The sequence below is a fragment of the Metopolophium dirhodum genome, chromosome 5, assembly GCF_019925205.1.
Source record: "Metopolophium dirhodum isolate CAU chromosome 5, ASM1992520v1, whole genome shotgun sequence".
Taxonomy (NCBI): Eukaryota; Metazoa; Arthropoda; class Insecta; order Hemiptera; family Aphididae; genus Metopolophium; species Metopolophium dirhodum.
In genome coordinates, this window is record NC_083564.1 from 10,451,683 (window position 1) to 10,466,622 (window position 14,940).

Consider the following 14,940-nt stretch of genomic DNA (forward strand, 5'->3'; position numbering starts at 1 on the left):
GAAACGCGATTTTTTCATTGGTTGTTTCAAAAATTATGCCTAGTCGGAATCGGAGCGCCACACGGGTCTCTGTTTTATCATAGAACAATATATGGTTTTATATAGGTGGATCATTGTAAAAATATTCCAAAGAGTATGAACAAACGGTCGGCATGTTATCATTCCAGCTGTTTTTCAATCATAGATTTTCGTTTGCTACCCGTTTGCCCTAACGCGATTATTTTCCTCGTAAATGTGAATCGCGCATTTGTACTCAAGATCAAAAAGTTCACCGACGAGTCGAAGAGTTTTGCTTAAAATGTCCATGTCAACGTTGAAGACTCCAGTGATGAACAGCATCGCCAAACGCTGTTACGCCAACAAGGCGGCGGCGTTATCCATCAAAGGCCCACAGGTGCAGACGAAAAAATTGCCCAACAACTCTCTGGTCGTAGCCGTTCCCGATTACCCGACCAATATCGGACGGGTGTCGGTGACTTTCTTGGCCGGATCGCGGTACGAAGACCCAGAGAACGCGGGTATCTCCCATCTGGTCCGAAGCTCTGCCGGACTCAGCACCGAATCGTCATCCACATTTTCGATCATACGAAACCTTGGTCACTTGGGCACCAACTACTACGTAACTTCCGACCGCGAGACTATCACGTACACCATCGAAGCACACAAGGAAAATCTCGTCAGCAGCTTAAAGTATTACATTGAGTCCATTTCGAATCAGACGTTCAAGCCTTGGGAGCTCACCGACAACTTGAAACGCGTAGAATACGATCTGCTGACCGTGTCGCCCGAGTTCAGAGTTTTGGATTTAGCGCATAAGGCCGCGTACAGAAACGCCCTCGGTAACACAGTGTTTTTGCCCAAGTACAACGTCAAGAAATTAGGATCGGAACATCTCTTGTATTACGTCAAGAAAAATTTCAACAACCAAAACGCTATCATATCTAGTGTCGGAGTTGACTTGGACACACTGGTGCATGTTTCGGAAGACTTGAATTTACCCGACGGAGAAGCAAGCTGTTCGCCAAAATCCAAATATTTCGGCGGAGACCTGAGGAAGTCTAAGGCATTGGACGTTACTTATTTGGCTGTTGTAGGTGAAGGAGTAAGCTATAAAGATTCGCAAAGTGCCTCATATGCCGTACTTCAATATTTGCTTGGCAAAGGATCATCAGTGAAATGGGGAGTTGGACAAGGAGTCTTGGAACAAAATATCCTAAAATCAAACTGTTCAGATAATTTTGCTGTATCTGCCGTAAACTATAACTATTCAGATTCCGGTCTCTTCGGTTTCCTGTTAGCATACAACGGCAAAGATGTGAGTAATGTCTTAAAAGCTGCGGTGCAGAGCTTAAGATCCCCTACAGTTACCGAAACCGAAGTGTGCAGGGCCAAGAAACAATTGATTCTCTCACTTGTATCAGCATCAGAATCTAGTGCCGGAGTCCTAGAAAATATTACTTACCAAGCTGCCACCACTGGACAAGTAATACCATTTGAGAAGTTAATTTCTGCTGTTGAAGCTGTTACCATTGAGGATGTGAAGAAAGCAGCCAGCAAAGTAGCTGGTAGCAAGTTGTCATTGGCTGGTTATGGTAATGTAGCAACTACACCTTACTTGGATAATTTGTAATTTAGTGTTTAATTTTAACTTGAAACTTTGTTAGTAAAATTCTAAACTCTAAATATACTTTTATTGTTCAACTGATTTTTTTTTTTTACATTTACCTAAATGTCTGTTATAATTAAATACATTTATAGAATATAAAAAAAATAAAAATAAAACATCAAGTTTAACATTGTATTTATTATAATAAATTTGCACAACTTATTTCATCATAAAAGTACGACAAAATAAAATATTACATTAGAGCTTAAGATTCCTTGGTGGTATTCTATTTACGGCCTTTTTTCTTTTTGCTTCCACTTGGTTCATTTTTGTTTTGTTGCTCAGGGCCAGGTACTTTCATAGCACGACTTTTTAGTTTTGGTATTTGTACTCCACAATGTTTCATCAAACTCTCTCCTGAAACACAGTTATTAAATTTTTAACAATAAAGTTGAGTATTTGTTTAAAAAACATACATAAATAATTAGCTTATTGTAAATTTTTATATTATCAACTATGTTATGTTGTGGATACACTTAATAATAGATGTGATGTCAATGATCAAAATGTTCAAGTATGTCCATTGCTGTAAGAAAAGAATTCTATGACGAGACAAACTGCAAAAAATGTCTAAACTAGTGGCAAATTAAAATATGATAATAAATTATTGTTATATTGATTTAATACAGTTTAAAGTTATCAAAGAAATGCATTGAATTGCATTACTATTGTTGCAATTAAAATTATTTTCAGATACCAATATTTATATGAAAAGGGTGTCTACTACTTTATAATTACTTAATTTATTATAAAAATAAGAAACACATATTTTTTAATAACCTACCTACCTACTACCATATTTGAATAATTTAAGAGGGATCATAGCCCTAAAATACTTTTGGTATTATATTATTTGTGTTTTCTATTTCTTTTAAAACATATTTCAATTTGATATTTATTTATTACTTATTAGTTGTTTGGTATCAGAATTAATGATTGTTGCAAAGAACTGTATTACAAATTTACAAGTAGGTATATGTGGAAATACTAAAATTCCGCAAGAAGACTTAAAATTAATATTTCAAAAACTGTTTATCCTAATTTTAACAAATTAATACAATTTTCTTCAAGCTTTAAAGAGTGTGATTGAAGCTTTATTGCTTCGAGGTGTGTAAGAATTGGTGAGGTAATTCAATGCTTCAAAACAGTTTAAACTTTAAACGCTCCATATTAAATATTGAAACTTGAAAATCAACTAACAAAAACTATGGGCAACGATGAATTCATTGAAATATTCAAATTTTCAGAACAATATTATTAAAATTATTTCAAATTTCAATTTTGTGTTTAGTTAACGTTATCAGGTTCTATCATAATTGTGTACCAGTGTACCTACCTACTATAATAGTTACATTAAGATTAGAATGATCGTAAATCTTAATAAATTATACATTTAACAGAGATTGACAGAAATTCTAGCATTGGTTTTATATTTGTTGTATTTACTGCTTATTAGTACATCTTTATCATTTTTTTTTAAACTCACTCGAAGGAAACGTTTGGTTGAAAGGTGTTCCGTCATCATTCTTAAGTTGTACCCGTATCCGACCACGGAAGTGCCATTCCTTGCTACATTCACGGGAATACTGCTTGTTTTCAACTTCGGCATTGAAACCAGATGCCTTGACCACTTCGAGAATCTCTTGGTAAGTTGGATTTTCCACTGCAAATTTTTTCGGTACAATACGTCCCTCGGCCAACGTTTTTTTATTATTCAAATACGCTGGGTATATGCATATCCATCTACACCAAAATGGAAACAACGTCGGTTAATATTGTAACATGGGTACCTACCAGAAACGAAGCACTGGTCAAATCGATTGATCAACTTACCTGGACCGATCGCTTGGTTTCTTCTCGGCGTAAATGCTCGACATTTTTCTTTAAGCTCACAACAAACATTAAAATTATAAAACGAAATTCTAATAATCGTAATAATCTAATACACGGTCATGGTTGTACCTTTTCTATTACTATTAATTTAGTATTGACCATTTGATATTAATAATGTGTATGGATAAATAAGGATAATATTATTATGTATTATTGTGATTGTAATATTATCTATATTCTATAATAGCCGTGGCGAATAGTGACACGTTTATATTGTGATGAATATAGGTAGCGCTAGAGCAGTAGAGCCTGATTGCTTTATTTCCCCTTCACTTCTCCGTCCAAACTTCAAAGAAATAAAGAATCATTGACAATATTTGACATTCCCTCATTGGGCATTCGCAATTCGCATAGAACACTGAATAGTACCATTATAAAATATATATAATTTATCATAAATAGTACATTTGTCAGTTCTTTCACACTATCACAGCCTCATAATTGTCACAATATCACGTACTCACATTTAAATTATGTTTATAACATGACAAATCGCTGAAATTGGCAATTTTGAACAAAAAGTATGTATCGGTGATCACAAATCGGTATCAAAATTTTCAAGGGAAAATTTGGAGTGTATCGGGTAAATTTTGAGGGTTCGAGCTCGTTTATCTATTTCCATGGGTTCGAGCACACGTGCAATATTGTTCTATGGCAATGTCACAGAATATAATAATATAAAGAATATAGCAATACACAAAAATAAAAAAAATATATAAAAATAAAAATATGGAATAATTTTTTGAAATATTACTTATGAAATTTATAATGTTACTCTATCTTTTTATTCATGTTGATTTGGATTTAGGATTATTTGTATGTAATTTTGTTTATTATTATGTAATGTAACTCAACCACCATCACAAGCATCACACTTAAAGGAGGTAGGTACTTCATTGTAAACAAAAAAAAAAAAGACTATAAAAGCGATACCGATCCGTATCATACTCAGACTTCGATAGTTCGATACGAGTCGGTACGTCTGTTGATATGTATCAAATTTTTCTTCTCGAAAATCTTGTGACTTGAATGTTCATTACATTTTTGAAACAGCATGTTTAGAAATAAACAGAATAATCGGCGTAAGCCAAATGTCACATCACAGACTGTAGAAAGGGTTTTATTTATTATACAATTGTTTACAAATAAAATGGAAGACTATATTATATCTACGATTATGTATGCATTGAATAGTATATTGGTATAGGTTTGCCAAACAGTTTTTGTTCAGTAGGTACAGTAGGTACACACTACACAGGTAATTCAGACTAAAATTGTGTGCAGTACCTACTACAGTATGAATTTATAGTGTACTGTGTGCCTATAATATTATATGCTAATGGTAATAACCGTATTATAATATGTTGTACATTTAAATTGTGTTATGTACCTACTTAATATAACAATAAACACAGACTACAATATTCAATAATATTGAAAAAACAACCTATCCTTAAACTTAGATAAAACATTTATTTTATCTCAATAATTAAGCAATAGAGTTCCCCGGTATAAATTATATATAGACATTATATCATTCTACAATTATACATACAAATACCTGCCTAAATCCTAAAAACTCCTCGTTTATCAAGAGTTATTAAAAATGTTAAGTACCTATTTATGAATAGAAATGTGCAGAAACTTGAAATGGTTAGAGCATAAAAATACATATTTAGTTGCTGAAATAAGAAAACAGCTATCCTTTTAGACAATATTGAAAAATATATTAAGCTATTATAGGCATAGTAAAATAGTCAGACAGATAAAATAGATGTTTCATATAACACTCATGTCAAAAGCTATATAGCCAGTATAGTTTGGATATGGAAATATTACTAGTGCACCACTAGTAGTGCTAGTAGTACCGACTATGAAAATATAGTTCATATTAGTCTGTGCTTAAACTTTACGATTTGTGTGTGTAGCTTAGAAAATCTCATTCAATAGGTAAAAATAATTTAATGTATAAAATGTATTGACCCCAAGAACATCTATTTCAAAATTATATGAGTAAATCCAAGCATTAAAGTAATAATAAAATAGAACCTTTCGGTATAATTCTGAAATATGTTCAGTCATAAACATCCGAGCCCAATGTAATATTTAATGTTATATCATTCAGTAATGACTAAGATTGAGTTGTTCATACTCCCAGTTTTAACAACAAATGAATCGCATGTATTATTTTAAATAATTAAGTACCTCAGGTTAGTTTCAAATAACTAATAAGTTTACCTATAGATTTTGTAGTAGAAGTTAAGAAAATTATTTGCTATTTAGAATCATAACTGTATAATGGTAGCTGTGAGAGTTGAATGTCAACGTAATATCAGGTTTGATAGTTAAGATAATTAGTTTATTGGTTACAGCATGTAATTATTTTTTTCTTCTACGAGAAAGGTATCTAAAATATTTACTCTAAGATGCAATTCATATTCCTAGTGTTAATAAATACAATAAATTATGTTTAAAATTAAAGCTTACAATAAGCAGAATCACAAAAAAAAACTTGTTATATTTTGCTATTATGTTATATTTCATTAGATTCATTTAAATTTTATATTGGATCAATAATCCAAAATTCCAACTCATTTACTCACCAGGGATAATCTGGTCAGGTCACAGACTATATCTTAGTCCGTGGGTCAGGTATACTTATTCTTATAACATGAAATAAAATAACATACATATATAATTTTAAATACATATAAAATATAATTAAAAAAATTGTATAACATTAGGTATAATAAAATAAATGTTTAGTCGAAAATTACATGGGTTATTGTATTTTTTAGCTGAGTGTTAGTATTAGTGTTGTTCTAAGAGCTATAGGCTCTGAGCCCCATTCCGAGTGGACAAACTTCAACAGGTTGCTTCAGGTGATAACTTTGGCTTTTGAATTTTTTATCGGTAACACAGACTAAAATATACATCTTATATATCTTAGTCCGAGTTGGTAAGCAATCATTATATAATGTAAAAATTTAACATTTAAACTTAATTATTTCCATTAAACAAATAATCCTTCAAGTAGTCATGCAAGAGACTACTGAGTGACTAGTTAGAATAAGCAATTGAGCTAAATAACAATTCGAATACTTTCTGATACTAAAAGATATCAATCAATAAATCATTTGAACTGATTAGTAGTTGATTAATTACAAGTCATCAAAATATAGGTACACATTTTTTGATTGTAAATCCTTGTGGCGCTGTAGCGTAAATCCGTACAGTTGGTGTTTTGTGTCGAATTGCATTTCTTTCTATATTCTTCTCCTATTGCCTGTCGTCTTATTTCCAGTGGGGGTGTGGGACTATACCCCGGAATGTGTAGTTTGTTGGTTTTAAGCAAACCAATTTTTCAGCAAGTTTAATTTTCTTTGGATTTTCTAAACAATTAATCTGAATAACAATTCAAATACTTTCTGATACTACTAGACATCAATTAATAAATCAATTAAACTGATAAGTAGTTCATTAATTACAATTAAAACATACACATCTGAGATCATTACGATAGTTTTTTTTCTGTTAGGTAAAATGTTAGCTGAATGTAAGGCGTACTTTCCAAATCAAAGAATGGATTTGTTTTCATTTGCTTCAAAGCACTGTCTGATCAAAGCGTTCGATATGGATTCGAATTTGTTTCTTTCATTCATGTTTGGGCTCTAATGTAATCCCATTTTTATGTGAAACCACTGTCATTGGCAGAATAAGTTTTCTGTTCTGTAATTTATATTGCTAACGCTTCATTAAAAATTTGATTGTGTTTTGGTAATTCAATTGTTTCAGATTCAAGCGATTGAAGAAACATCATGGTATGGTTTTAAACTAAAACGTTTGCAGCTGTTATGGTATTTTCAACATGAATACGTTTCAAACCTAACAGTATAAAAAAAAACCTTATTAGATTTGGTCCTAACTTTGGTCTACGATATAAGTATGAAAATAAATTTTACCTTAAACACCATAAGACAATTTTTTCAACATTTTAAAATCCACATAAATACAACTCGTTGCCACTAAGAAGCCATACTTCATCAGATTCGTCTCTGCTTGATCCTTGACATGTATGTATAAATGTGTTAGTTTGCTGCTTACATGTCCTGAACCAAAGTAACGAAGCTAAACAGTTTCACAGTATAGTCTGTATAAAGAATAATATTTTTAATATTGTGGTTTAGTCTTCAAGAGCGATTGTACAAGTATGTGTCAATAGTCGATAAACTATACTAAGGCCCACGAGAGAACGACCAACTTTGCGTATATAGACTGACAACAGTACTGTTGTCAAAATCCTTCTTCTCCCACAGCTACAGACAATATTTTCAGGTCGTTCTGTCGTGGGACCATAAGTATATTATAAAAGTATAAAATATACTAAGATTTCTACATAGAAGCGACATACGACACTCTTGCGTAGAATATGGTTGACAGCCGTCTTCCAATCTCTGGAGGTTAGGCGTCAATACGTAGGCCACATCCTATGCAAGTGCGTGCGAATTCTATTCTGAGTTCTGACCATACTGTTCCGTGCGTCCGATTTTTGCCACGCTCACATAGGACATGGCGTTATGTTATGAATAAAGACCGGATTTATATGTTTTTACATATCGTTACTGGGTCTATGCAGTCTTATGAGAGTAAAAAATGTGGATGATTTGTTCAATTCTGAATGCATAGAAAAAAGTTTTTTTTGCATATTTGAGAATATTTTATGGGTTAGAGAATATTTAACTCATTTAGCATATTTTGGAATATTTCGTAAATTGTGAGAAAAAATTTGTATTTATTTTTTATTTTAATATTACGGTACCCAGAAAAAATTTTTTTGAACATTTACAATTTTTTATTTTATCATTTCCAACTCTTACTAAAGTGCAATAATATTCCATTAGAATACGAAACTTTAAATACCTAATAATTAACTCACTATTAATATAAAATTGAAAAAAAAAAAATTTTAAATGCATATTAAAGTAAATATAATGATGTTTATTGATTATTTTTGCATATTTTTGCTTTTTTTTTTATATTTTGTATATTTTAGCATATTTTTTAAATTTTTAAGAGAATATAATGAGAATATTTTAAGGTTTTTTCGAGAATATTAGCATCATATTTAAGGTATTTTAAGAGAGTATAAATCCGGTCTTTAGTTATGAACAATGTTATCACTCACCATGAATGTTTCTCCGGAGGTTTGCCGTTGTGTATTTTCGTGTGTCCGGTGTTTGGTGGTGTGTGCAGTGTATTACGATTTTTTTTTAACAATAAAATCTCTATAATGCACTAAATTTGAACTGTTGGAATCACTTTCTCAGTTTTGTCTTGAGCCTACAAGTACAACAACAGTAAATCCGGACATACGTCCATTAGCATTTACTAGAGAAAGGGGACCTGTATGAAACAGAGTGGTCGACGGCCGACGTCAACGGAAATTCGCTGTAAAAAAAAAAGGTTAGATTGGGTTATAGACGACTATAACAATATAGTACTACCTATATACAGTATATAGTAATGCGGCCTGATTAGCATTCGCGGCCTTGGATAATAGATAATTCTTCAATTTTCTATGCATTTGGCCGTTCGACCGTTGGATAATGTAGAATAGATGGTATGTACTACCATGAACTAAGATACTATCTTAGTTCATACTTCATGGTACCACAGATTATATGATCATATAATCTGTGATGGTACTATGTACACCAGGCAGTCACCAGCTCACTGCTTCAGTTCTCTGCATCGTGGACCCTCCGACCGTTGTTTACGGTCCATCAGTGTTTCACTACGAACAATATTACTGAATTATCGTGTACATCGTCATGTATATGAGCGCCAATTCTTGACTTGTGCTGCTATCTTCGCCGACACATGTGTATAGAAGAGATAATAAATATTAAATTTGATATTAATGTTATGTTGATAGTTGATACTTGATATCGTTTGTTGGTCAAACCTTGAATTTAAATTTTAAACTGTTCTTATAAATTATAATAGTTTATGTTAATTAATAATTTATTTATTGTATCTTGCGTGTATGAGGTTACGTTACGAATGTTAACTTTTAAATGAATGTTTATTGTTTTGTTGCATAGTCGTCTTTAATTTATTCGAGGGTTTTTTAAAAATCGTACAAAACATGGCATCGATGAGTGCAACGAAGAAGAAACAAGTGTCCCAGAATGAATTGCGTTTATTAATGCTCAAGCAAAAACTGCAGACTCAAAGGGTGAAGAAGAAAATTGAGTCGCCACTGGCAAAATATCCTTTTAATTTTGTGATCATATTTTATCGTCTGATGGCTTTGTGAGTCTGATATGCTAATTTTATTACCATATAATTACTTATTGCAGAAAAATATCAAAATGTAATTTTTGCATTCAGTGTATTTTTCACTTTTGCAGTGTTAAGTTCTATATATTATTATTTATTGATTAGTCTGAGTAGCTTTTATCACAAGATTGTAAATACTACCTATCCTATATCAGGTAGTAATTTTAAAATTTAATACTGTGTTCATTCCATAGACGACATAATACCTAGAATTCTATTATGGCTGTGGTTCATTAATTATCTACATAGTTATTAGGTATGTAAAATTGTGTAGCTACTATTAATACCCTAAACATAGTTAAAATTATTTCACTTAACTTAGATATTATATTTTTATGCATAAACTTGCTGTGAGAAAGAAATGGGTAATGCATTTATTTGAATTGATATGAATATATATACATTACATTTTTCCAATTTCATTATTCTAGGTAGGTATACATTTTTATTTTTTATTTTGACAATTTTTCATTTCTCAATATGCAAGCTTTACTATGCGATTTTGATTTTATTTTTTTACTTTTACAATGAATCAAATAGATATCTCATACATATTTAAAAGTAAATATGATTATAATTAATACGTTTATCATTGTCTAATTAAGATATACTCGAACATATCTTATTATATATTTATAACCATCGATAAAAAAAATATTAATACTAGTATTTATAATCAAAGTTATAACTTCCAACTTCCAAGCAATAATGTATGATATTATGGTATTGAATTAAAATCCTTAATTATTAGCATATACACATATAGCTTAAGCGGTCAATTGTCATGCGCTGTATGTAAATTGAACATAAAAGATGATTCTTCATGGAGTGTTCATATCTCTTCCAAAGTTCACAAGGAAAACATTTCCAAACGTAAACCAGAATCATCAAGAATGACTGAAAGATTAGCGGTGACTACGGAAAGCTTAAAACGAACTCTGCCTAAACAAGAAAGTTTTGTTCCACCAAAAAAATTAAAAGGTAATTTAAAATTCTATATTGTTATTAAGAAGTATCTAATTTGATATATGAAATATATATATTTTTAATGCATTTACATAGGTATTTTAAAAAATTATAAAGCTCCACCAGAAAAAGTCCCTAGTGATTTCTTTGAAAGCCCAACGCCAACTTCATCAGAAAATACTAATGTTAGTCAAGAAACTGATGAAAAAATGGATGTACAACCAGAGACTCTTGATGATTTAAATCTCGACGGAGGTGAACTCCCAAAAGGATTTTTTGATGATCCAATGTTGGATGCTAAGGTGGATTTTGGTTAATTTATAATTTTAATATGTCATTTTTAAATGTTATGGTGTTTTGTGTATTTTATTAGATTCGAAAAGAAGAATATGTCAGCTCAATAGATGAAGAATTTTTAAAATTTCAAAAAGAAATTAAAGAAGAGAATATGTTATCTGAACAGATAATGGCAGATAATGAAGATGAAACTACTTATGGGCGACAGGTAGAAGAAATTGACGAACAAATCAAACATTGGTCTAAGTATGTTTCATTTTAATAATTAAGACAAGTGGCATGCTCAGATTTTTTTGAAAGAAGGGGTTATGAATTTCCGACTTTTCCCAGACCATGTTATATAGCAGTAAATATACTTTGATTACATTATCATATATTTTATATGACAAAAATAAGCCAAAGAGTGAGGGGGATATGACATATCCCCCCCCCCCCCCCCAACGAGCATCATTTTGAAAGAGGCTGTTGTTATAAATTATAATATTCATAATCATAAACTTGATAAAGTTTTAGGTTTTTTTATAAGTAATAAGTATATTGGTTAAATATGAAAGATATGGGCAATAAGTTTATATTATGGTCTACATAATTTTTTTTACATAAATTAATAAAATGTAGTTGGGTAGGTTTAAATTAGTATTTCCAATAGTATATTATACTAAATATTATTTTAGTTAATAAAAAGATCATTTCAACTTTTAATAAAATACTCAATTCAATTTTATTTACATGGTACTTATTCATATATTATATAAATTTATTATTGTCTATATATATATATATATATATTATATATATTATCTATTACTATCAACTAGTAATTTTTAACAATTTATTAATGAGTTGTCTGAGTTCAAAAATTATTTTATAATCATTGCACTTTATATTTTACTTATATATGTATAGGTGTTAACAACTTAAAATTGTATTTTATTTTAAATATGGGTACAAATGTACAATGGGCCAATGTTATCATTTATCAGTTTTATTTTGCCAAAATCTGATTTAACAGTTATTGCATTTTGTTTTAGTTATTGTTTGGTATGATAATAATATGAAATTATAAAAATGTAATTCATTTAATGTAATAATTTACTGTAGCAATATAACTATTTATAGTTGTATCCACATACAAATAAGCACTGATCAATATGCATACAATGTTAATAATAAAATTGTTAGTTGAAATTATCAAAATTCCTATGTTTAACATATCTGATCATTAAAAACTACAATCTACTGTTGAATATAATATGTACACTAGATAATCATGCATAGCATTGCTTTGTCCGCTGTTGTTAATAATATATATCTTTAGAAGTGGACAAATATCAAAACTAGTGATTTTGTGATTACAACTATAGTTGTTATCCATTATAAGTATTATACAAAGTGTTTATCTGTGATATATTGCCGTGTAACATTGTTCATGTTAAATATTTAAATTTACTACCAAGTTATTGGTATTTTAATGTTATTATAATATTATATTGTTTATATTATAGAGTTATTGAACTAGAGAAGAAAAGAGAAAAAATTGCTTTAGCTACAGAAAATATGAATAACATGGAAATTAAAAATGAACCAGATGAAATTGAAGAATCTGATGGTTCTGACATGGACGAGTTTATTGATTGGCGGTCAAAAAAATAAAAACATTGAATATAAGATTATGCTAGAAACATAATGTTAAATATATTTTTTTTTATGTGTATAAAATTATTTAAAAAATGTCGTGCTACAGTTTTTAAACTAGTTAATTATAAATTATTTAAAATTATAAATTATGGTTATTTTTCATCACCATGTATAACCAAGTATAAAAGAAATACTTTTTAATGTGGTATAATATGTAGTGTATGTATATGCTTGCTGGTCTAAAAGTTAAAAATATCGAATACAAGACATAATTCTGAATAAACTATATTTGTATATGTATAAAATTATAATAAAAATGAAATGCTATTATTATTTATGAACAAGATAATAGTGAAACATTTAAAATATAAATAGTAGTTATCTTACATTACCATGTACAAGTATAAGAAAAACTTTTTGATTTAGCAGAATGCAGTTGTCTGTATTTCTTCAACCTTTATTTTTTAAATATTTATAGTGCAATACAGGTCATCAAAGCCTTTTGCACGCTTCTACCAAACTGCTCCAACTATTTCAGTCCATTCCAAGTACCTATGTTGTTGTAAATAATAGTTTGATGGATGGCCTGGTATTTTAGTAGAGGTGGCTCGGCCATAAGATGGAAAAGAGTACTATGAAAATAATTTTGTACTAGATGTAGACGCTCAGGAAGTTAACAAAATTATTATTATTTACATTACTTAAATTACTTTGTTACATTTAGGTATTTTGCATGTTTGTTGAACTGCAGTGCATGCAGAATATTTTTGTTTAGTGCTATTCACACATTTTCAATATCTACCACCTTCATCCCATTTTGAACAAATCAGATCTTATTTAAAAAAATTTTATTTACTAACCAACTGAAATAGTTATTATTCAATTATAGTCAAGTAACTGAATATTTTTGTTTGGTTTAAAAAGTTCCACTTCATTGTAGCTAGTGGAGTAATGATGGGTACAATAATAATTTTTTGTATCTTGTTTGAATATTCTGTTGTACTCAATTGATCTCATTCAGACTACAGAAATTGCATAAATCCTGAATAAAATATCAACAATATTATGCATCCAAAAAAGTTAAGCTGTAGAAAGTGTTGAATGCGGACTAATAAGTTATAATAACTAATAGTAGATTAATCAGGCGCGGACTGGTGAAATAGGGCACGGGATGCTACACAATTTAAAGGGCAAATAACAAAAATTATTAGGGCGAATTTAATACGTGTAGATTATTTATAAAATATTAATATATTTTATTTTGTTTTGAAAAAATATTGAATATACGTTAAAAACGTAAATAAGTACCAAGTTACAACCAACTTTCAATCAAACTTGTACAATATTATAGATTACTAGTAATCGTAAGTTGGTGACAATCTGCTGTTCATTAGGTGTCTAGAGTCTTTAGATATATAATAAATAATATTAGACAAATATATTTTAGGGCAAGGGATGCTGTAGCATCCCAGCCAGTTCGCGCCTGTAGATTATACTAAATACAAGCAGTTACCTATAGGACTTGGGTTAAAACTTAAAAGCAGTATATATAGCTGCTAACTGTTCATTAGTTACAACCCCCCCCCCCCCCCCCCCCCCATAACAAAATCATCTTATTACGAAACTCGATGGTAAGAACATTTATTCGTCTGTGTTCATGTGTTGGATTTTTACGATAGTTCGACTTGTAAGACGGACATAATACATTATGTGAATGTGGCGTCGTTTTAATAACAGGGTACCTATAATAATTAATAACATTTATAGTGAAAATGTATAATATTTTAAATACCAGTAAAGGCGGCGTTACGAATAGGCTATTTAGCTACACCACCGTCAAGAGATCGTTTTCCAGTATTTCGTGTAACAAATAACAATAATAATATGATATTATTTCTGCAGTCTTGAAAATATATAATAAATATTATGGAGTGGCATAATAGAGAGCTGTTCGGCATGTAGGCATGGTAAAAATTAAAAACTAATATTCCGAATTCATATTGAATTGTCGTGGGAAAGTTTAAATCAGTTGATGAAAATATGAAATAATGAAAATAATAAAATTAGTGTAAGCGACCAGAGGCTATGGTAATGATTTCGATTAATGTACATTTTTCCATTTTTTACGCTTTATTATA

General features: G+C 30.1%; 3 protein-coding genes across 3 annotated transcripts; 2 read left to right on the forward strand and 1 right to left on the reverse strand.

Annotated features, from left to right (window-relative positions):
- The first annotated feature begins 196 nt into the window (after positions 1–196).
- Positions 197–1,794, forward strand: LOC132944135 (cytochrome b-c1 complex subunit 2, mitochondrial). Its single transcript, XM_061013319.1, has one exon. It carries the CDS (start codon positions 299–301, stop codon positions 1,628–1,630), a length of 1,332 nt encoding a protein of 443 aa, XP_060869302.1. The 5' UTR covers positions 197–298; the 3' UTR covers positions 1,631–1,794.
- On the reverse strand, positions 1,785–3,748 carry LOC132944137 (signal recognition particle 19 kDa protein). The gene is made up of 3 exons (XM_061013323.1): positions 3,500–3,748; positions 3,153–3,409; positions 1,785–2,023 (listed from the first exon to the last, which is right to left on the reverse strand). The coding sequence occupies exons 1-3, from the start codon at positions 3,541–3,543 to the stop codon at positions 1,893–1,895; spliced, it is 432 nt and encodes a 143-aa protein (XP_060869306.1). The 5' UTR covers positions 3,544–3,748; the 3' UTR covers positions 1,785–1,892.
- Positions 3,749–9,473: 5,725 nt separating this feature from the next.
- LOC132944136 (zinc finger protein 830) lies at positions 9,474–13,170 on the forward strand. Its single transcript, XM_061013322.1, has 5 exons — positions 9,474–9,829; positions 10,662–10,882; positions 10,964–11,169; positions 11,241–11,410; positions 12,670–13,170. Exons 1-5 carry the CDS (start codon positions 9,708–9,710, stop codon positions 12,815–12,817), a joined length of 867 nt encoding a protein of 288 aa, XP_060869305.1. The 5' UTR covers positions 9,474–9,707; the 3' UTR covers positions 12,818–13,170.
- The last annotated feature ends 1,770 nt before the right edge of the window (positions 13,171–14,940 follow it).

Coding starts and splice junctions, on each gene's coding strand:
- LOC132944135 (XM_061013319.1), top strand. CDS start 299: ATGTCCATGTCAACGTTGAAGACTCCAGTGATGAACAGCATCGCCAAA.
- LOC132944137 (XM_061013323.1), bottom strand. CDS start 3,543: ATGTCGAGCATTTACGCCGAGAAGAAACCAAGCGATCGGTCCAG. Junction 3,410..3,499: donor AAACCAAGCGATCGGTCCAG/GTAAGTTGATCA, acceptor ATTTTGGTGTAG/ATGGATATGCATATACCCAG. Junction 2,024..3,152: donor CAACCAAACGTTTCCTTCGA/GTGAGTTTAAAA, acceptor ACTGTGTTTCAG/GAGAGAGTTTGATGAAACAT.
- LOC132944136 (XM_061013322.1), top strand. CDS start 9,708: ATGGCATCGATGAGTGCAACGAAGAAGAAACAAGTGTCCCAGAATGAA. Junction 9,830..10,661: donor ATTGAGTCGCCACTGGCAAA/ATATCCTTTTAA, acceptor TAGCATATACAC/ATATAGCTTAAGCGGTCAAT. Junction 11,170..11,240: donor ATCCAATGTTGGATGCTAAG/GTGGATTTTGGT, acceptor GTATTTTATTAG/ATTCGAAAAGAAGAATATGT.